The sequence below is a fragment of the Lepisma saccharinum genome, chromosome 30 (assembly GCF_977018435.1).
Source record: "Lepisma saccharinum chromosome 30, izLepSacc3.1, whole genome shotgun sequence".
Classification (NCBI taxonomy): domain Eukaryota; kingdom Metazoa; phylum Arthropoda; class Insecta; order Zygentoma; family Lepismatidae; genus Lepisma; species Lepisma saccharinum.
The window spans coordinates 4,109,540-4,134,190 of NC_139258.1; the positions used below are offsets into that span (position 1 = coordinate 4,109,540).

General features: G+C 38.4%; 1 protein-coding gene across 4 annotated transcripts in view; it reads left to right on the forward strand.

Annotated features, from left to right (window-relative positions):
* The first annotated feature begins 2,520 nt into the window (after nucleotides 1-2,520).
* Nucleotides 2,521-24,651, forward strand: part of LOC145981759 (myb-related protein A-like) — a 114,367-nt gene continuing 92,236 nt past the window's right edge. Inside the window, exon 1 of one of the 4 annotated variants that reach the window (XM_083115172.1) lies at nucleotides 2,521-2,718. In XM_083115172.1, coding sequence (XP_082971298.1) covers nucleotides 2,696-2,718 — 23 coding nt within the window. In that variant the 5' untranslated portion in view covers nucleotides 2,521-2,695. Of the gene's footprint in view, nucleotides 2,719-15,356; nucleotides 15,453-21,936; nucleotides 22,045-22,146; nucleotides 22,295-24,651 lie in introns of those variants that run through there. The other 3 variants (XM_083115169.1, XM_083115170.1, XM_083115171.1) reach the window with 3 other exon arrangements.

Genomic DNA, 24,651 nt, shown 5'->3' on the forward strand with positions numbered 1-24,651 from the left:
GATGTTTCGAAAGGGAACCAAAATTAGACATATTTCACATGCCTATTGGGACATTCAAAAATGTTATTCAAGGAATGGAAGAATAAATGTCAACAATGTAAACATAAACGCAATATTTGTAAATATATATTTCTTTCGTAGTTTATACTCAATTACATATATGTACGTACTTTCTAGTGTGTCAATTATTTACAGGTCATTTATTACACACATAATTAATATATTTCTTTAATGTAAATAACTTCTATCCTTGATTTATCCTTGTTTATTTTATTTCCATATTTTATGTAATTTATAATATATTATATCTGTATCTTATATATATTGTACATGGTGGTAAAGATCTGATATACTGAGTGTAAAGATAAATAAGAAATGTAGAACACTGTAATTGGGCATTCGCCTGTTGTGTTTAGTAATAAATAAATAAATAAATAAATAAATAAATATATGGAGCAAAAGAGATTGTAAAAATCAGTTGGTTAATTGGAAAACCTGCCCCCCCACTCTTGAATAAGTGCCGACGTCCCTGGACGAGACGGAACGGAGCCATCTCGAGCTCTGATCCTGAAGATGCCTTCATTCGATACACCGTAAGAGTGCATATCTGCTCAACTTCACTTTATCTAACTAACTCGTTTTTTTCCCCTTCGGCTAATTCTGCAGAAATACTAATTTAATTAACTTTACTTCTGTTATCTATAATCAAAACAATATTTTTTCCTTCTTTAACTGAAGTGTTTGACGCCCGTGCAGCCATAACATGCATAACATTATTCAGAAGTTGCATGAGGTTACTTTTTGAATGAGGATGGTCGTTTACCCTTTGGTCCGCTTTTCAACCATTTGTACTTCCTCCATCTGTTCAGTATTGGCATATCTGTATTCCGTTAAGCCGTATAATTTATTCCACACGTGACTCTCTCGATCCATGTTACAACATACTTATATGATCTTAAAAATATAAATTCACGTGTGTATGTGTGTGCAAATACCACATAAATCTTTCTTCCAATCTCTTCCTCATGGGTGTACCGTATCGTAACCCTTCACAAAAGGCGGATTAAGGGGGGACGAAGGGGCGCAAGCCTCACCAAGATACGTTTATTTTGTATTTTTTTTTTTACAAGTAGTACACTCCCTCTCTGAATCTGTGGAGCATGGCCGCGCATAACGGATGAGAAGGGGAGACAGCGAGTGGGTGGTAGCTGCAGGTGCATTCCCCCTCCATGCAGTCGTTTCCCCTCTCAGGCGTTCTACTTGCACAAAGGCGTAATTTGGCGGGGCAAGGGAGGCGCATGTCCCACCAAGAGTTTCAGGTTTATGAAAATGTACAAGTTCATGGTACTTTTGTTAACTTCCTGGAATTTGAGCAGGAAAATTACGATTGATTTTGCAAATGTAACAGTTATTTATCAAAATAGTACTGTAGTGACATTTGTATTGGCTTCGAAACTTTTTGATTCTGCCCTTGCCCCAAACATAAACCCAAAGTTCGAATTTGTAAATGAACTTTCAGGCCGAATTGACAAGCGACATGTTTCACTTGAAAACGAACTTTATAAATGCAACCTTTCATACCGAAGTGACACAAGCTGTACGTGTCGGTTGACGCTTACATGTTCAGAATGGGCTGCTTTCCCGTACTCTGCCTGTCGCTTGTTGTGTAGTAAGTGCTTTTTTACAGACTGGATGGCGCTTGTCACTTCAATGCGAAACTCCGTGGTACGTGTCGTTTCCTAAATCTCGTTGGGCCATACTTGCCACTTAGGGAGATTTCACACCGAAGCGAAGCTACACATGCCGCTTGGGAACAAGCCAATCAGAATCATTCATTCTCATCGTCGCGATCAGCGAAAGGTGTCAAAATAGGTGAAGAAGAACAAGCAAGTATCTTCGAAATTTCGGAAGGGGTATGCTATTGAAACATAAAAGGACGTTAGGTTAAGGTGATGAAAAAGAAAGTTCCTTGCTAATAATTTATGCATATTATTATAATTTCTATAATTTCATAATCACAATTTTCAGGACATTCCCGAAGGCGCAGTGATAGCGTCGTCGCCTTGTAATCAAGGGGTCCCGGGTTCGATACCCGGTGGAGGCTCTTAGTGGTTCAGATCCCACTCTAAACTGTAGGTCCATTCCCGATTAGCCTCACTGTGCGTAAAGTGGACTTAAAACACCAACTCAATCAATCAATCCCAATTGTGAGAGAGGAAGGAATAGCTTATGAGTTTTTAGAGGGACAGGCACAAAGTTTTCGATTCTTCTCGTTCTTTTGCAACTCCATAAAAGATAAAATTATGCTAATCTCTTTGGTGCGTATTTTCACACAAGGAATGCCACCTCTCCACGCTCTTGTGCCTTCAGTGCTTTGGGAGCGCGATCATATGTTCTTCAAAACAACCCACAGACAGATGTAACTTTTCAGACCAATGGCATTGCATCTCTCCCCCTCGCCGACATATTTGTCCAATAGCATCTTCCCTTTCTTAGGGATGCCCAGATCTGGCGCGCAAATACAATCGCCATCTTGGAAGTGTAGCAAGCTGTACGAGAGGTGCTCTTGGTAGACTTTCTTTAATAAACATTAGTTTTTTTATGGTGTTTAGCCACGTTAAGTACTTACAAGTGAACATTTTCTGCTTGAAGTTCATTCTACCATTCACACAAGATGATGGTCTAAGTGAAAATAATGTACAAACATGGAAGTGTAAGGTAAGTCGAATTGCACGTAATTATACATGCAGATAATATTGTAAGTGAAAATATTGATATTACAATCGTGCTGCAGAAATAACATTTGATAGCTGATTAAGTACTACTTCTGGTGGTATCGATGCTTTAGTTTTGTGGATGTTTGTGTCATACATGATGACAGAGAAGTATTTAAAATGTTGGGTGTGAATCAGGAAATGAGTTGCTATTGTTTTATTGAAGCATGCTACAAGTTTCTTATGAGTGTTTCCTTATTCCAATTAACCCCATACCTCACCACATGCTTCGGTATTCAAGTATTGTCCCTTGCACGCACATTTAACTGTGTGCTTTGGAATCCGGCGGTTTTTTCTCTCAAGTTCCCCACCCTTATTTTTTCACTTTTTAATGGGTGATACCTCTAAGGAAATTTTTGATTAATGTTCTATCTATATTTTTAATGCACTATTTTGAATTTTGACATTGGGATCAGCTTCTATGTTTTGTCTGTTGTAACTCGCCTGTAGGAGGCGCGTGTTTGCCTCGCGATCGGAATACTTAAAATGAAATTAACCACTTTACTTTGAAAGGCTGAACAAAATATTAATTTTCGAGTTAAGTATACACATTGTTATTGACAATGAAGTTTGAAGTCGCAGGTGATATGTATTCGGTACAAGGGACAAATTCTGGTTCTCTTAATATTGATCATATTTACATGCATTAGTTCATATGTGGTGGTAGATCTATGTAGAAAAAACAGGCAAGGTCTCATCATTCGCTAATTTAATTGTACTTGTTAATTTTAAGCACAATGTTGTTACACCTTTTTTAGAACAGTGTTCGTTTGCAGTGTGTGGTGTGTTCGTCTTTCTTTCTATATGTGTAGTTGTGAGAAGTAGAACTCGGTAAATGTCTGTTATATGGGAGACGCTTTTCTTGAAATTTACAGGAGAAACTACTGACGGAAATGAGTTTCTGTTGCATTCATCAAACTTCGTGGAGGTATTTTGTCACTATGGAATGCTGCACAACAGAAAATAAGTACTTTTGATGTAATAAAGTAGCCTTTTGTGCGAAACGACAACATTGTGCCATTGTTTCCATTATGAACCTGCAGATGGCGCAAATGTCGAAAGTCACGCGGTCTCGCGAGAGGAAGAAGTGTGGAACGAGTTTACAATACCGGACCACTCTCCAATTTCTATGAAATTTTGTCTACTCACTAATTGTGAACTCCTAATCACGAATCTGCATGTAATAATTGGCGGTCAAGTATGGAAATCGAGAGAAAAAAAAAAAAAGAAATAAACTATGTTTTCTTAACGTAACGTAACCCTACCATAAGAATGATAGATCCACGGAAGACTCCATTTTCTCAACATGAAGAAATTAACAGGCAAGACAAGGTATAGTTCTCTTAGCTAAAATATTAACTTTTCTTTGTATTTATGCTAATGGAACCTAACCTAACAGGCCTAACCTAACCTCGTAGGCATACCTCGTCTGACGTCAGCAAGATTGTTTGCATAAAGGAAGACCGTTAACGAATTGCGAAAGAAAGATGGTTCCGAATTGCTGTGTATGGACAATCACCGTGGTAAATCGCAAGGTTATTTTACAAGTTCTACATGTAAATGTACAATTTTAACAAGTGACCGCCAAATAAACTACAGATACGTCATCAGGACACCGAAATTAGTAAGTAGGCGAAATTTTATAGAAATTGGAAAGTGGTCCAGTATTGTCAACTCATGCCAGAAGTGTTTCCAAACGTGTCTTTTTTTTTACCAGAATTTTTTAATTTTTTTAACTATGCTAACCTAACCTTGCCGGAAATGGTTTTTGGGGCTATCGTGAATGGTTTTTGGGGCTATCAGTCAATGGTTTTTGAAGCAATCCGTCAATGGTTTGTGATGACATAATGAACACGAAAGTAGGTATTTTTTGGTTAAGAAGGTTGCAACACTGCATGCCCACTCCAAATCGACAAAACACAAGCAAGACGTGTGATGATCCACAGCTATGCGCGAAATATTCTATATTCTGTAAAGGAAGAAAGAACCCAAGAGAATTACTCGTAATGTGAAAAATCGAAGTTATTTTCGTGTAAAAAGCATAATGGCACCTTGAAATAGGTTCTGCAATACACAATTGGTAAGTACGAACCATTTGAAACTGAAAATATGCGTTAGAAATGTGTCTCCGATATAACAGACATTTACCGTAGAAGTAGAACTCTTGGAGTGTCCACTTCCTATCACCTGTTAAGATTAATAATTGATTGGTAAAACTTCGGTATGGTCCCAACATCTCTCACTCGTTTCTTTCTTCATTTTTAACATTCATACTTACCTATTCTGCATTACGAAAGATTCTTCAAGGTGGTATTTTGCTTTTTTCACAAAAATAATTTCAATTTGTGACATGAGTAATTATTATTGTTCCTTATTTCGCTCCCATAAGACACAATATGGCAAGACAGCTGGACTAGCGTGGTACATCATCATTGGATATGCAGTGTTTCCAACCGAAAAATCCCCACCATTCACGGATAGCCCCAATTCATGAATAGCCCCACACACCATGCACGACAAGGTTAGGTTCGGTTACGTTAGGCAAACATAGTTAAAATTATCATCTTCTTGCAACAACGGTGTGGTTGGAAACACTGACAGGGAGTTACGTCATCAAAAATTCACAACATTTGGTTCACGTAGTGCAAGGAAATGAAAGGAACGAAAATTGTGCATCGGAGAGATATTTCTGTTCAATAATACATGATTTCCCTGTGAAATAAGATTCCACGATGAAAGAAAATACATCCACGAACTTCTAAATGCTACAGAAACTCATTTCCGTAAGTAGTTTCTTGTGTAAAAATGAAGAAATCCCTTGGGACCATATCGAAGTTTTACCGATATTCCTAATGTGGAACATTTGTAACAAAGTTGGGCCCAAGTTCCGATTGCTTAATTCTGAAATAATCATGGGACAGGCATTTTTTTGCTTGGTTACATTTATATTTGTTAACACATACTTCGGAGGCTTAGTGATTACTTACTGTGTGTTTTTTGTAGAACGATTTCCTAATCCACTATATGATTATTTGTTTGCAAGACACACTTTTACTGCCAATTCTGATACAGACCACTGCTGCCATCTACTTAATGTACTGGGCCCGGAAGGGGATTACGTCCATAAATGCTTTTGATTTTAGGTTAGGTGTAGGTCTCTTAGCGTTAATAAACAAACATCCCTACTTGCTTCCAACACCTGATCACACAATATGTAGTCTCAAGAATGACACCCCATTCGAGCCTCGAATAAAATATGGTATCCGAGGCAACAGGAAAGTAAGAACTGCTCCAAAGTACGCATGTTCACATGAGGTTTTAGGATCATAATTTCTCTGTAAATAATACTGGTTTAACCAAGCATCGAACTTACATTTACTTCTTAATACGGCACATGTTCCTTTTGTTTTATTGCAATTTTAGCATGATTCTATTTTGATTCACTTCTGTTAACACATACTGCTGAGTTTTAGCGATTACTTAAGATTTTGTTCAGTAGGCTATATGCTTTCATAGTTAGGTTAGGCAGGCCAGGTTTGCTTCTCTTAGCATTAAGTCCCTAAATGCATTCTACTAAGGTTCCGGTTTACTTTTTACATTAATTCCCACTAGTTTACAATACTTACAGTCACTTGTCATCAGAAAATACAGTCCATGGAAAGCACACATGCTTGGTAAAGGTAATTTTTAAGTTGTTTTTTTCAACATAAATAACTTTGGAGCGATTTTACAATACCGGGAATTTCTCAATTTTGTTTGAAATTTGGCATACTCACCAAATTAGGGCTCCTAATCACGAATCTGAAGTTAAAATTTGGCGCTCACGTGTCAAACTTGCAAAATAAGAGGGTCAGTCATCGCAACCGACAATGCACAATTGCTCATTATTTATCGCAAGATTTTTCCATTTCGAATACTTAAAGAACGAAATATATATATTCCTGATATTACTATGACCCTAAAATTTTTTAACTATGTTTCCTAACCTAACCACACGCCAATGGTTCGTGGGGCTAGCCATAATTCAGGAATTTCTATACGTGAGCGCCAAATTTTAAGTGCAGATTCGTGATTAGGAGACCCAAATTAGTAAGTATCCGAAATTTCAAACAAATTGGAGAAATTCCCTGTATTGTTAAATTATACCATGACTTTTTTTCGAAATCCAGACAGTGCTCATTACTTTAAGGAAGGTTCAAATTTTGTGTGACAATGATTGTCAAATTCCACGATAATTAGTCTTCCTGTTAGAAGAATTTTAAAAAAAAATCATAAAGAGATGTGATCTGTTACCTTTAGTACCCTCCATATATCGTACAGATCATCATTAAACATTCAGAATTCTTACCCAAAGTTGACATGCACAAACATAAATGGCTCCATAGGTGTGTTATACAACCATTTTCCAGCTTTGCTAATGGGGGCCCTTGGAAACATAGAATAGCATTGCAATTATGATGTTTTTTACAATAATTTTAAAATTGCATCATAAGAAAATTATGCTCATACACTTTCTCAGGTTTTTGTGCATTGATTTATAGTCAAAGGCAAGGTTTACAAGTTTGTGAGTATGGTGGTGCACTGAAAACAATCTGCTGTCGTGATACACTACTGGACAGTTGCTGGTATGTCGTCTGTTCTTTGAGTGTTTACTGTGGTGAGAACATGTGTTATAGTCTATACAGATTTAAAGTAGTGAAATATTGCAAGGAGGCTTGGTACCCTTAACCCTCTGTACCCCCTTGAGATAGTGATATATAGAGCATTCACTACGAGACTGCGGCAAGCTGCCTGGCGTCAGCGCTTGTTTTTCCCAGTGAACGGGTCTGCGACAGGCGCTAGAGTTGGCTATTAAAATTACAGTTTTCACATTGTGTACTAACCTTGACTACAGAAGGTGTTGAAAATGATGTCCCTCTGCTGCAACACATTCCTGGCATCTCCGAAGGAAATTGACTGGATTACAATACTGTACCTCAAACTAACAACTGTTGGAGAGAGATAGAGAGTATTAGTGTGTCTATTTTTTAAAAACAAAGTTCATTATTTTAATGCATCATTGTTAACAAAAGCCACCACCTTCGGATGATGTTAAGAATACTGCTTAAGGAAATTTCAAGAGAATTGATTCTATAATGAAGAACTATATCTATTATCACTTCATACCATACATGTGCACGTGTTGAAGTTTTTTTTAAAATTGCCCTTTCATATCTTGTATGCAGCTCTGCTCTGCTGGTTCCAGCTTCATAACTATGACAGGGAGCCCAAGAATAGTTTTGAATCACTTAGTATTTTTTTCCTTGGCATTTTTGTACGTAAGTTTTAAATAATATGACTACAGTAAAATACTGGTAATATCTTTAAATTATTTAAGCTTTTGTATCAGTGATGAAGTAAAGGCGAATATGATGATTGAGCTCCTTACACTGTAAGTTGAGCTTATCACATGAACTTTCTTTTGTTCTGAGATGCACATTTAAGGACATCCATAAGTTTGTGGGATTTTTATGTTCCTTGCAATGTGTTGTTTTTTTTTAAATGGGGATTAAATGGTTGTATTTTTGTCATTTTACATGGCTTTTCAATTAAATTGATGAAGGAGCACTCATGCCAGGGCTGAAACCTGACAACTTTGGTGGTAAAAACGAAAGTTGCACTCTCGATCACCAAACTGGCAAGGAATACATGTTCATCACCCGAAGTTACAAGGATGGATGTAAGCATATGATGTATAAGAGAATCGTTTTTGTCTAGTGTAATGTTGTTATATATAAAAAGAAAAACAGCTCTGTGGCGTGGCTGCATGCCGGAGCAGCTTTCCATTGGGTGACGCATGGTCATTGCATCAGATTCCGTCGCTTCTGTTTTCTTGCAATTTATTCTTTTCAAGTATGTTCCCAATTGTCCTCATGATGCTGGGAAAATGACAAAAAATTTTGAGGAACTGCTCGCACCTAAGGCAAGAGCACCAACCGCTTGGCTATGTGGGAACCCATAATATTTTTATGTTGCTTTAAAAGTAAACTCTATGGTGCTAGAACCTGCCAAGTGTGGCTTTCTATATTTTGCATTTATGATATTTTAAATTTTAAAAATTTAGTTGTCACAGTATGACCCAAAAACCATGTATTCCTCAATTTTATTATTAATAACATGGAAACTACTTGATATTCACATTATTTCATTTATCATTGTAAAGCCTTGACACTATTTGCAAATTATTCAAGCATATATGTAAGTGTAAGTCCCTGCTGCTTAAGGGAAGGACGTACAGTTAAGCACCAATTGTGCATTTATTTCAATATCGCCCGCATGGGCACTGCTACTAAATGAAGACCATGGGTGTATCAAGAGTATGAATTTCTCTCCATGTTGGAAGTTGCAGCATTTTATTATCTTGATTGTTAAGCTGGACACGATATTTGAAAAATAAGAATTTTCGAAATCCCATATATTCCTTATGGGGAATCAACTTCAACATCAAGTTACGGCTAATCAAATGGGAATTTCGACTTTTCTGTTTGACAATCACTTCTTCAAACTGCCCTCTTCCCGTTGATATAATTTTCTATTCCATCGGAAGTTGAATATTCCCAAGGTAACAAATCAAGTAATACTCCCATATGCCCAATGCATTTCTCCTTGCCTCCTGGCAGTGTTGCCAAACTTGGTGCACATAAAGGAGCTAAATTTCACCTTAAATGGAGTTAAAACTAAATTTCAAGCAGCTAGATTTACGAAGTACTTCCTAGAGTAATATTAGTTGTTAAAGGGATGGGGCGCTGCTATTACTGTTAACTCTAAATTGATGACAATTTATTCTTAGTTTTCATTATCTAGATCCGGCGGCATCACCCATCTCATGGTCGCATGAAATCGAAAATAAAGGATTGCCTGATAACAATATTATGCCAATTTCGCGTCAACACATCACTATAAAAAAAGTAGTTGGGGATATAAGAGGGGGTGGGGCAATGCAGCCAATATAACAATATCTCGTCATGTACAAAAGGTATCATAGTGAGGCACGGGCCTTCCAGTTCACAGCCAAATGAGTGCATGAAAGAGCCAGATCTGGCTCCAAGAGAGCTGAGTTGGCAACACTGACTCGGAGGGAAAAGCCGGGCGGAGACTGTCCCGCATGCCCTTAAGTACACGACTATGTATCATCAAATTACAAGTTTGATAGGTTTGCATTTATTGATTTGGTATAATTTGTTATTTCATAGTTGGTGCCACATGGTATTGTGGTTTCTAGCCATCAGAGCTGATGTGTGGGAGCAGTGGTAGAAAACAAAACAAAACAATTCAGGTGCCAGCTCCTTTTTCTCAGGAGCCAGCCTTTTTTGTAAATACTGACTAAGAAAGCCATCCAACTAAGATAAGCATGTATAACTACGTGGGTTGGAGATTTAATAGTGCCAACCATTTATTTAAAAATGATACAAAAGATTTACCTCTGTGAAACTTGTACAGCCCTTCGATGTAGTCACCAACATTGTGTACAACCATTGCCAACAATGTGGGAGTCGTAGTATACCTGTATCAGTGCTTGTTCTGTTGATGGTTCAAATGGAGTGGATTATTGCCTGAGGAACCTCTGGAACAGTTCAGAAGCGATCTTAGGGATCAAATGAAAGTCACAGGGGCTTAAGTCTGGGAAGTATGGTATGGTAGAGCACTTGCCACCCCCATCAAGCTAACAAATCAGCCACAGGTTGCGCTACATGCACCCGAGCATTGCCCTGCAAATTGATGGGAGGGTTCAGCTGAAAGTGGTGACACTTCTGTCGCAATGCAAGTTGCAGGCAACGCAGATTCATCGTATGCCTCACGAAGACCTTGATGACACTCTCAGGCTGTACGGCCGTGGGCACATTCAGTCTTTATCCAACTCCACTGTTCCTGCCTCGAAAACATTGTTGCGACTACAGAACTTTATGCTGCCAAATCCAGCAATGCTCTATTCCTCTCGTCACTGCGCAAGTGCCCAGTGTTGAAGGGAAGAGTCCATTTACTGGGAGGTAGGTTAAGTGTTAAAACTAACATGTGGTGTAAGCGAGAAGCACCAGTCCCATTTCATGGCATATATACAGCAGTGTTGCCACTATTAAATCTCCAACCCACGTATGTAATATATTGCAGACTTTACCATATCACTGCTAGCAATGGTGCAAAAAATTTAAAATTATATGTTATGCAGAAAACTCAAACATTAAAAATAAAACATACTGTACTTCTTACTTAAAAAAATGTAATGGGGAATTTCCTTAAGTGAACTCGAAATTTATATAAAAAAAAGTATTTTTTTAGGACAGAATTTGAAAATTCAAATGCCAGGTGTAAATTTTCAGGGACCATGGTGACTGCACACCCTGTATTTTTCTACATGTATAATTTTGCTGGGAAATAATGGATAAAAGAGATTGGAACTCAAAACTGAGGGTGATTGATTGAAGTAAAACTATTGCATGCATTGAAAGCAAATCACCTTGGTATCTTCTTACCAGCATGCAGAGTGTCAAAAGTCTGTGCATTAATTGTGTCTTATGCTCCCACGTAACTACATCAGATCTCTAATGCACCACGTAGTAGTCAGATGTGAATGTTACTATGTAATAGTTCATAGGAATGGTAGAGAAGGTGTATTGCTGCAGTAATTCTATGTCGATTAGTCATTGTCACAAAAAAGGAACCGTCTCACCAGGTCACCTCACCTTACACTAATGATTCCACATACATGACTGTCAAGTGGGTGATCTGAGTCCAATTTCGGGGAAAGATAATCTCTTGTTGCTTCATACACACATACTGGTGTGGTCCTTCATGAGTATCTGCTGTGTAAAGGCTGCCAAAGCATGATGTTGATTACATAACTTCTACTTGTAGTGTGTAATGGGGGAGGCATTTCCAAAGTTCCTTCATGACATGGTCGATGCACAGGATGAATTTTGTGTTGCATAGAAATATACAGGGTATAATAATTTCCAACTAAAGCAGTGTTTTTTGAGGGGTCATCACCATTATGGGCCCTCCTCCATGGCCATGCGGTCAGACATGAAAACCAACCCACCCCATCTTGTCGGACATTCTCAAACTATTATTTCTTTTACATTCGCCCATTCCACTACTTTCCCCATCTGGCAACTTCACCCCTCCCACCGTATCTGTACGTGTTGTCATGTTATTAATAGTCAAAGGCTTCTGTATCAATTATATCTACATAAGGAAGGAATAATATAATTTGAGGTGGTTTGAAATCTGACACCATATTACAAAAAAAAAAATCCTGTGTGCAAGCATACCCTAATGGTTAATTCTCTCACTTTTGATGCAAGTGGTCATAAGTGGATCCATAACTTTTTCTAGGGGACACAAAATAGCCTGCAAATAAATGGTAGGGTGCAACATTGGAAATATAATGTGTACATTTTTACGTGGCACAATTAAGAGGCCCCGACATCAACCCAATTTTTCATTTACTATCGTCTCTGATCGTTTACTTGTGAAAATAAGAAAAATTTTCAACGTTTGCTTTCGGTCTGAAATAAGCTAACCAGAGCTTCAATTTCAAGCGATGTTCAAATCACTATGTATTCTTCTTCTTCTTCTTTTTTCTTACCTTAAGCTTGATAATGAAACTTTCAATTTAAATCCTTAGTAGTTTTTGAGAATTGAATTATTGTTACTATTGTTTTACTGAAATATGACTGGCTCCTTGTGAAAAGTATAATCTCATGAAGAAGGAATAATATAATTTGAGCTTTAAAATCAAACACCATGAAGCAGAGGTATAAAATGCCAAACTTAATTCTTTCAAATTAATTTTAATACAAGTTTTCTAATAAATCTCATAAATTTAGGAAGAAAAACCTAAATAATACCACCTTTGATGTAGTTTGGTTCCACTTTGTGAAATTTAATCTTTTTGACACAGACACAAAAGCAATATGGATGAAAAGGATGCGTCAGGTGGCAAATCCAATAAGTTTATGGATCCTCTAATTGGTGAACCTGCCGAAATGACCATATGGCACACCTAGTTTGAAATATTCATCATGGCCAGCATGCAGTACATTCAAATAGATCCCACTTTAAACTGGAGATCCGGTTCCGAGTAGGGTAAGGGAACTTAAAGCTCAAATATTTAATAATAGACACAATTACTTAGCTAGGAACAAGTGGCTGGGTCAGCTTTCTGGAACAAGAAGAATACAAAGACAAGCATTCAGTAGTGATATATAATGATCACAAGGGCCTGGGACTTTGTGCTATAAAACTGTAAAATAGGTATGTAATTATGTCATATAAATTGGAAAATATGTCAGAAAAAAGCAGAATTATTCCCAGTAAAGTCAAAAATATGCACAACAGTACTCTCGAATTTCTGGCATACCTGATAGAGTAGAGTAGAGGCTGCAATGTATTTTTACTTTTGACTGATTTTTGTGAAAAGCAAAAATGACAAAGAAATGAGAACGAAACTTCTTTACTTCCAGTGCAACAAGGAGAGATAACATTTTGCCTCAATAATGTTTGCATGGCTATCAATTTTTGGCGGGATAAAAAAAGTGGGGTATTATATTGTTCTGTACTAAGAAAAGATGGCATCCTGCCATCGACAATATGAACTGTCCGTTGTGCTAAAGCTGCAAAGAAAAACTTATGAAATAACCAATTATGTACGAGAGAATTACAAAATGATACAGAAATATGTCTTATTTCAACAAAATTGAAGAAATATAATGTAAAAACACGAAATTCGTGAAATATGTCAAAATATGCTCTTGTCAAATTTGTCTCTTTCGGCTGATTTTCATCAGATATGTAAAGATCTCACCCCAATAATAGATCCGAAGCCAATTGAAAAATATGTTTTAACATAACATTTTCCCCAAAAGTAAAAATCGAAGACCTTCTCCAAATTATTTTTATATATAATTCTTTAGGTGGTAAAAGAATTGATGTAATAATTTTTGCATAATTGAATAAAGTCAGGATCCTGCATTGCTAAAGCAGGAATTGTTTAAACAAGCTTTGCTATGCAAAGAGCTGATATATTATTTAATAAAAATTATATCATACGTGAATAGTACATCATTAAGGATTGAATCAAGCTAACCAATGATATTTATAATGTTTTGCCTCTTTTGGAATTTAAAACATTTCCTAAAGAATTCCATTTCATTAGTTTTATTCATTTTTTGCCGTTGTTTTGCTTTTTTCAGTTATTTAGTTGGTACATTAAAGTTAAGATTAACTGAATCATAATAGAAATTAAAATCCTTAATAGGTTATGGTAAGAAAGAACTATGTTACTTCATTAGAATAAATTTTAAAAAGTAAAATAGCCACCTTTTCAGTCTTTTTTTCATGTTTTACTTTCCTGGACCATTGCCTGAAAAGCTGTGTTTTCAGTATTGTATCGCTGCATCATTTATGTCAGTTCACATTAATGTTTGCATGCTCTTAACGAGTTCGTTGTCTGTTGTGTGGACTTAGGTGTTTCTAACCTCTCATGGTTACAATCAATACGGTTGAGAGTAGTTCATAAAATTATTTTTCAAAGAATTTAAAAACACACTTTAGGTTGTGAATAAGTATAGTTAGATACCAATCCTCGCCGGACATGCACATATTAGGAACTCATTTCACAGTTTTTTTGCAATTGTTGTTCCAGCTTTCCAAAAGAGTAAAATTCTTTGTGTAATAAATATCTCAGGTAATAGATATTGCTTATAAGATTTGTAAATGTGGTGTGATTTTAAAAAAATGGTATGTTTAGGTTCATGCATGATGGTTCTGTGAAATCAGTAATATGCAGTAAAGACATGCATATATGCTTTGCAATATTATCTTAACTACAATGCCATTTGTCAAACACAATTAGCATGACTATACAGGGTGTCTATTATAATCATGAAAGTCAAGAAAAAGTAAAGAAATCAACAAGTGGATCAAAAGTCACTTCACTTTTCTGCCCCTTTGTCTAATCACGAAGACTAGGATGAATGCTGTTAAAATTAGATGGGACAACATAAGATTATACAGGCTGTGAGTCCAGGATGCATTAATAGATATAGCTAGTTTAATTCTCTTGTTAAAGTACTGTTTCAGTTGTCATCTAAATTGGCCTTTTGGTAGGGGTTTTTCATTAAATAAATATTTATTTTCTTAATTGGTAATTTCCAACTTTACCTAAGTAGGGCTCTAATAAATAAAAGTTTAAGAAAAACTGTAAAAGGTTGAGGTATTTTGGATTTGATATTTTTGGTAGACACCCTGATGTAGAAAATTCATACTTAATTTTAGGTAACGGGATATTTCCCCGTATACATTGAAGGGTGCAAAATGGCCTACAGTGCTGATGCACCCAAAAAAATTTAATTAAATCACTCATTAATGGAAAAAAATATTTTCTTGTGTGAAACACTTATCTGCAAAGTGCTTATAACCCCTTATGTTTTGCATTTCTTTCAATTGCAAATTCTAAGTTTTAGGTTGTGTATGGAATAACATTATTTAGACATTTGATGTAATTGCCAACTTGTGATTTTACGTAGGTGTATCTACAAAGCTGATAGCTAAGGGAGAAGAAAGTTTGTTACATAATTCAGTGATAGACATGAAACAAGAACCGAATAAGATCGTGGTGAGATGTGACTTGTTCGAAAGGTAGGACGTGCATAAGATATGATGGGAATTCTCTTTGATTGCTGTAACTGGAAATAGTTTTTTGTCCTTTCGTATACATATTGGGATGACTTGTAACGCAGTGTTCTGCTATAAGTATCGTAATTATTGGGAGTTGCTGATGAGTGCATGTTAGGTTTGTTGCAGGTGTGTATTCCTTTTCCTTATGTCTGTTTTTTTCGGAAGCAGTGAAATGTTGGCATGATTATTTTACTTAATTGTAACGTTGGAACGTTGACTTATCTCGTAGGTTAACCAACAGTTTGTACTTATGTAGCACTAATTTTCATGGAATGATAGATTCTGGCTCATATTGACAATTTGTGGATGTGCATAGCCATATATATTCTTGTTGCATGGTATTTATGGGGTTATTTTTAATTCATGTTTGAATGTTGATGGTAAATATTACAAAATGTATAAGACTTCAAGCAGTTCCTTTATAATGTAAAAATAATATAATTACCTGTGGCGCAACAGCCTGTTAGGGTCAAGGCCTCCAACGACTGCCGGCCTCACTTCCATCTGCCAAGGTGGGAGATCATGCAACCAGTTACGGGGTGACGTGTGGTCAGCACGACGAATTCCTGACTCGTTGTTGTAGGTTTCCATGACCACGTTATGCTAGTCACTTGTAGCTCCCCAGTTTCCTCACGTGGTGGGTGCCCACCGGTCCTATCAGTGACGTATACTGAGTCCAAGATATGGGCTATCACACAATGTCACGTGGTACTAGGCTATGAATAGAAATACATTTACCAATTCCTAAGAAATCAGATTGCGAACTCATAGGAAATCAGGTTGCCAACTCATAGAAAATCAGGTTGCCAACTCATAGGAAATCAGGTAGTGGTTCGGATCAGTATATGTTCAGCCCTGATTATCCTCTTTGTGCATAAATTGACGGTAAAACATTTATAACTAATACGTGTAAAACGTGGTAAGTGATATTTTGGTCATTTCCGAGTTCATTCATCAATGTCATCACTCATCCCCATCTTCGCAAATTAGACAAAAGTGCCACAAAAGGCGAAGTAAATAAATTAAATCAATCAACCGTCGCGATTAGTCGAGATCGGAAGAAAAGCGACGCCTAGTAACAAAAGTTAAATTGAATCAAACCCGTTTGTCCTCACTTAACGATGCTTGTACAGCTTCACCCCCCACCCCACCCCAAAGGCAGGAGTTTGTACTCTTTCGCACACAGTGGACAAGTCCATCACATTGCATCATCCACGTTTTTTGAGTTTGAGAGGTACGGACCCCCCTCCCCCCAACACACACACACACACAAGCGAAAAGACAAGAGAGTGCCCTGCAATTGATCAAGAGCCACAAATTCGAGAGGGGGATTTCAAATCCACAAGCCGCAAGACCAACGGGCGTTCGAATTTCAAGGTCAGTTGTATGGTTACGTAATGCCTGTAATGCGAGTCATCATCCCCCAACATCGTAGAAGTGGGCGGGTCTGCATTCGATTTATGTCGGTTTGGTTGCCGACTTTCGATCTCGCCAGGGAAGTTCCTGGTTCGAGTCAGTCTTCTATGATTATGCCGGACGGATCAAACAAAACATTACGTGTGGAAGGCAAGTTTGACGTCTCTCCTGAACTGAATTGGGTTTGACGACCGCCAGAGAGACGGAAGACAAGTCGTTGCATGTAGACGCGGATCCGTCTAATCCATAGGTCTCCAAACTCGCAGAGCCATTGAGCTACTTCCTACATTTCAAAATACATGACGAACTGCCAAGTGTAGATTGCATTTTTACGATGATTATTTGTTGCTTTATAAAAACTTAAATTATACAGAGCATTCCCTGACATTCGCTACGAGACTCGGCAGCAAACGCACCTGCGTCAGCGCTTGTATTTTCCGGTGAACGAGGTCCGCGATAGTCGCTAGAGTCTGCTATTAAAATTACAGATTTCATATTGTGTACTAACCTTGACTACAGAAGGTGTTGTAAATGATGTCCCTCTGCTGCAACACATTCCTGGCATCTCCGATGGAAATTGGCACTTACACGTGCAAGTTCGTCTACTGTAATTCTCGTACAATACTCTCTTTTAACTCACGGATGGTGTGCGGATTGTCTTTGTATACTTTATTTTTTAGGTTTCCCATTTTTCTTTCGAGGTTTAATATAGTGGTCCTATGTGGAACGGGAACACCAGGAAATTTCGTTGCAAAACGTCGTCGCACTTCTCCACAATTCCTCTTTCCGAAGTAACACTCTACAAGATAAATCCTTTGTTGTAATGTAAACGTTTGTGGTACCGACACGACACGACACAACACAACTTCCGAGGGAGGATTATACTGGCGTCAGCCTGCAACGTCAACAGAAGGGGAAAGAGAGCGAAGACAGGGAGAGAGAGAGAAAAAAAAAGACTGTAGCGTGCGACTGTCGCGGACCCGTTCACCGGAAGAGACCAACGCTGATGCCGGACCGCTTGCCGCCGAGTCTCGTAACGAATGTCAGGGAATGCTCTGTATAATCATATTTTACAGCACTAAGACACCAGGGGCCTCGAGTTCGAAACTTAGCATGAGCATGTGTTTTCTTTGTAAGTGTCCCTTCATCAATTTCATCAGTCATCATTATCGTCGCCATTAGCCAAAAGTGGCAGAAAGGCGACGCTAAATCATAAGAATTGAAACAAACCACATCAAATTATTATTTTTAATTTTTCTGCAAAATTCAGAGGCTGTCATTTCTTAAGGAGAGTTCAAATCTTGTAAATAATTTTCTTAGAGTAATATTTAATAACTTACCCCTAAAAATTAATATATTGTCATATTAAGATTAGAAAAGGTTAAGCTAAGTTCAGAGTTCCACATTCTTACCATGTTAATGAGATCGACGGCAGCCATTTTCATCCACAATATGTGTTAGGGTTGGTGAATAGGTTGTCAGATATTGGATAGATGTCCATCCATCGGCAAAAGCAGATCATTCTGCCAAAGTTTCACTCATATATTGCCGCTCTTATGTGCAGTCAATTCTAGCCAATCCCCTCTCGACCACTGGAAATGTACCGCGAGATCGACGGTTTGGCGATTCCTGGTCTAATCGGTCCAACTTTCCTCAATTTTGTGGCGGGTCTTGTTGATTTTGGACGAGTAATATGTTGTTTTCCATTTTCTGGGTTTACTAGCGTTAATAACTTGCAGTAGGTGTCTATATCCATATGTAAATAATTATGCTGCCAAGGGTGAGGGGTCATAACTCCATAACCCCCTTTTTTTGGACCAGTGTTCCTAAAGAAAAAACGTCAAAGGCAGGAAAAGATGTCAAAATGAGGGCTGACTACTAAAAAAAAAGTATACGACCCCCCCCCCCCTTTCGAAAATCCTGGGCACGCCACTGCCAATCATGTTTCTGCCGTAATTCACGGACCAAATTGAAGTATGAGCATTGAACCCCTTAATAACCACTTTCGAGATCAGATAGCGATGTGATTTTTTTTTCTTCAATCTCACCCCATACACTGAAATTATATTTGTCAATAGTGCTTCCTTCATCCATGGTGTCTTTTAAACTACTGGAGACAAGACTTGACAGAAAGTATGAATGGTGTAGCCGCGTGTTTTCAGTCAGTCTTATCTGTCAACCTTACCTTATATGCAAGATTTTCCAAAACATTACGCGTGGCCAACGCTGTACTCAAACATCATCCTCACTGTTAGCTAAAGCGCTTGAACGTGGACACCGTAGTGACGATTGCGATCCCGTTATGAAGGACGTGTTGCGCTGTGCGGTATCGAAAGTTGTGGGTTCGAAGTCCCGATGCTTCGAGAGTATTCAGTTGTGTTGTAATTCAACCATTCATTATCATCGTCGCGATTAACCTAAAATGAGGTGTTCGTAAGCAGCAACCAAAATGTATGGCGTTGATAACGTATCTGCATATCTTCCGCATTTGTGTTTCCAAAACGTTACCACGTCATGCATGATGTGAATAACGATGTAGCTGGATTCTAGTGCAATTTTGCTGCAATGGATCGGAGGATCACATTGTGCCTTGAAGGCACATAGGTGTAGAGGTGATGTGATTAGCACCACGCTCTGGACGTATCCATTGCTTAGAGCAAATTTACCGTGGCCCGGTAAATTTGTTTTTCAAAAGTCAGTGGCGCGGTCCTAACATTTTTACTTGCAAGTACATTTTTTTAAACTTTAATTAATATGTATCCTTGAAACATAATATTAATAAACAAATTATGGCATAATCGTATAGTATCTAGGCTTGTTGACATAAAATTTGGTTTAAATTAATTGGCAAATGCTGATTTTCATCGGCTTGTTCCACTCGATCTTGGCCATTTTAGGGGTGATGTGATCAGCACCACCACGCTCCGACCGCCTTTACCCCCCAGTTACACCATTGACTTGAGGCTGGGTGAGCCCCAGAGCCACTTTATGCGGGGACAAGGCTGGAAAATTCCGACATCGAACCCGGGTCTCACGCGTGGCAGCCAGACGCCCTCCGACTACCAACTTTATCAACAATAATTATACAAACAGTAACGGTCAATTATGAAAATTTTGCACATCTAAAAGGGAATTGTACTTTCTGGTTGTGGCAACACTGCGGTAAGAGCGGTCCTGTTTAGCCTTTGTGCATAAACTGAAATTGGGTCAACCTCGAAAGCAAAATGTGATTCTCACCGCGCGAATTTACAGTGAGAAAAACGATTTAGCTTAGGAGCACCAAATCTCTTTGCATTGTCAGTGCGTTTTCTAAAATAATGGCTTGCCATGGGAATATTCACACTCGCGAAACTCTTGGCGTACTGTGATCTTCACTTCCGATCAGGAACGCTGTGTAGGAACAAATGGGGAACAGAACAGCCCCCTGCGCTGTGTGGAGGGATGGAAAGCGTCGGGAGTGACCAAACAGGCTGTTCGCGTACAGCACGAGAGGTTGCACAAGGTTTTGTGTGCCGGCACGCATACATGGTAATAATAAGGAAAGCTTGGGATCCACACACCTGGCCACTCGGGTGATTCAGCCGGCTGTAACGGCAGGGTTGCCATCCCCTAAGTTGAAGAGTGTGTAGCATCGCCATACATGATTCACACGGCAGTGCGGTGTGTATGAGTTTTAATCTGGTCGCGTGATACCTAGGACCCCCTTTCAGCTAAATTATTACAAATTTTGGAGCATGATTACGTTTTTATTATTTAGAAGTGGGCCTCCTACTTTTTTCGCCTTATAATTAAGATATACCGCGTTCGATCTCCATTGGAGGAACATTGCTCAGCGATTCGAATCCCACTGAAGGTCCAACCCAGATTTCCTAAGTAATTGTATTGTGCTCAAATGATCCTAGATTCGAGTCTCAAGGCATATTTGTAAGTCAAATAGACTGTGCATAAAATGCGTGAAAACAAGGCACCAGAGGGTCATTGGCACTTATATTCAGATGACTCGTATGTACGAAATATAGTAGCGGCTTCCTCGATGACGTAGTGATAATGACATCGCTTTGTAATCAAGGGGTCCCGGTGGAGGCGCACAGTGATTTGGGTCCCCACTTTAAACTGTAGGTCCAATCCCGATTAGTATATTTGTGCATAAAATGGACTTAAAACAATAACTTAAACTAGGCAACACGATAGTAAATCCATTATCTGTCGTAATGGTAATCAAGCGGTCACGGGTTCGATCCCCGGTGGAGGCATATTGTGGTTCGGATCTTACTTTAACCTCTACAGACCCAGCCCTTATTGTTGTATCTGTACATACGCGGATTTGAAACAACAATTCAAGTAATGTATCTGCTAAACCATCGCTTCTTCCCCTTCGCCGGTCTTTGTGTTGGTGTGGTCAGCACCAAGCGCTAAGAAGCCTGAGGTCCTAGTTCGAAACTTGGTCAAAGCATGGCGTATCATTGTGTTTGTTTCATTAACGTTCAAGCGAAGAGGATGGAAGGTAGTACAATAGAAATAAACAGTGAAATAAATTCAACCTTATGCTGGTGGTAGTTTTAACTGGTTTTAGAATATATATTGAGTTTTAAGTCCACTTATATACACAGACTAATCGGGACTGGACCTACAGTTTAAAGAAGGATCCGAACCACTATGTGCCACCGCTGAGTATCGAACTCTGGAACTGGTTCTAGATTCCATTCCTACAGATATCTTTTCCTCGTGTTTACGGTAAGCGAAGAGTGAAGGTTTGCGCTCTCGTTGACAAACCTGTCAGGAGTGTAGTGGTGGAAGTTTCTTTCTTGTTCAGAACTTCTCTTCACAGGGGTAGCTGTCTTTATTCCACCTTCTATAATTGGCGGATTTCCTGATACCGCTTCCTTACCCCGAGTGGAACTGTGTCGTGCTTTCGCGAAAGTGGTGGGAGGCAGAGGAAGTGATATTTTGTCAGGGTTGGCAACATTGCGAGAACGGTCTCCATGGCAACCTCGCTTCCCCTGCGCACAGCGCGACTCGGCACGGCTCGGTGACTCAGTTCACATCGTCTTCCCGGCAGGCGGGTTGTTCAAACGCTCCCCCCGTCCAGCAAGCACAGAATGCAGACCGTGGGAATATGGCAGATGCACAGCGAGGCGTAAGTAGATTTCGATTAGTGGAAAAAAGTGTTTAGTTTTCCAGTGATGGATCCTTACGCCATCTAACGTGTGATTTTTTCCTTGGAGAAAGTAGTGTCGAAATCTGAAGTGTGTGTGGTGGTTTAATGCAGGTGTTCTGATCCACGGTTCACGTAACACGTGTTCCCGACAAGGTGGGACATGCTAGAGAGGAGGAAGCCAGTTCAATTTCCAGGATATGACTGACTGCGACCGGAAATGGCCTACGATGTAAGGGTAATGTATGTAGCGGGCTCGATTCGATTTCATTTTCGAAATTGCTTCTGTGTGTGGGAGGGGATTGGGCCAAGCATAGATTGATTGCTGTGCTCCCGAACTGCACCACCTGGTACACGATGCCTTTATCAATTTCTGTCGCATGCTTCTAGTGGCAGTGTAAATCATTGATTTTGCGTCGGAAGTGTCTTAGGTGATTACCAGGATATGCGGTTGGAGCATCCTATACATAGATACGACACCCATGACCCTCTGTTTAAAAAAAGGTGATAAAATGAATTGAATTGCAATAATTACCGTGGAATTTCTCTACTCTCAACAACATATAAAATATTATCTAACATTCTTTTAACAAGACTAACCCCATATGCTAATGAAATTATAGGTGATTATCAATTTGGATTTAAACGTAACAGATCAAATTTTTGACATCAGACACACACTTGAAAAAAAGTGGGAATATAACCAAAATGTCCATCAGCTATTCATTGATTTCAAAAAGCATATGATTCGGTCAAAAGAGATAAATTATATAATATATTAGTCGAGTTTGGAATACCTAAGAAGGTTGTTAGTATGATAAAAGTATGCACCAGTGAAACAGAAAGAGAAATTCGTGTGGGTATTAATGTGTCTGACAAATTTACAATTCATGATGGGTTAAAACAAGGAGATGCATTATCTCCATAATTTTATTTTAAAAGCACAGATTAAAGCTATAACAGAGGCTAGCAAGAGATGCATCATCTCCATTGCTCTTTAATTTTGCCTTAGAATATGCTGTTAGGAAGGTAAAAGAACTAACGAAGGACTAGAATTAAATGGTGTGACTCAGTTGTTAGCATATGCAGATGATGCAGACTTATTAGGGGATGATATAAATACAATTGAGAATAATGCTAAAATATTTTTCAAAACTGCTAAAGAGATAGGTTGTTTTAACCCATCATGTAAATTTGTCAGACACATTAATATCCACACGAATTTTACTTTCTGTTTCACTGGTATATAGATCTTGCTCAAGATAGGGACGGATGGAAGGCCTGTGTTGCTGCAGTCATGAACCTTCGGGTTTAAGAAGGCTAGAGTGTTAGTTAGTGACCCTCTGGAGAATGTGAAATATTTTGCATGGTTTATGAAGGTTTTGTTGTTCATGAACGTTTTAAGTTGATTTTAACTCTCGGAAATGTGTTATTGTGAAGTAAAATAAGTCTGTTACCTTAACGTGTTACTTTACTGTGTAGCTCAAAGGCTTCGCGCAAGTTAATGTAGCACCCAAAACTACTTTCCAAAACAGCAGCTACAATTTGACGTAGTTAGGTTAGGTACAGGTAGTTATTTTCGACGTGTTCTTTCGCTATTTTAGCGAAAAGAAACCTTTCGAACAGTTTTTACTAACAGAAAGCGGCTAAAATACTCTGAAATTGCAGGTTTTAACTTAACGTGGGCCATTTCTTTGGCATCAAATATCTCTGTTATTGCTTTCCTAAAGCTGGAACCACTTTTACATTACGTAAAACATTGAAATCTGTCTTAAAAGAACGTAAAACATTGAACGAAGGGGTGCAGTGGGTAAACGGCCCCGAATCTTGCGCGAAATAAAGCGAAATTATTTGAAAACTATCTGCCTATAAACTAAAAGGAACCTACTTGCCAATGGTCGTTTCAAATTTCGCATTACTTTGCTTACTGCAGGCGTGAGCAACAATATATATTTTCAGATTCTTCATTTAAAGTGCTCGACTATCTTCGCGATAGTCTCAATTTATGCTTAGATTAGGTGATCGGCACTGGTCCTCCAGTTGAATGTTGGATTGGAGTTACTGTAATGTGCCTTTGTCAGGAATCGAACCCTAAACCCTTTGATTACATGGCGACAGCTTTAACCTGCATTGATGTAGTGTAAAGATACACAAATATTCAAACAACTACTTTCTTGTTAAAGAAAATTGAGTGCGTTTGTGATATTTTAGAAGCTACTAAATTGTATAACAGTAATGGAACAAAAATTATTAATAAAGGAGCAAAATGTTGAGTTTCATTCTCAAAGAGGATCATAAACACGTGGTCTCGACCATTACTTCGGTGTATTCAAATTTTAGATATACGAGTGCAGGATGTCAAATCAAACCAAAGTGTAGAGTGGGGGCGTGATGCTAATCACATATGTATATGAATATGTGTGCACAGGCACAGCTGTACCTCTACCTTACCCATAAGTGTGGGAATCGGTTATTTATAATGGTGCATTTTGTTTTCTGCAAAATATTTTTCTTTCATTCGCGTATTAATAACGTTGACGTAGCTGGAAATAACACTTATTGTTTATGAGCTGTATCTTTGCGGTTAAC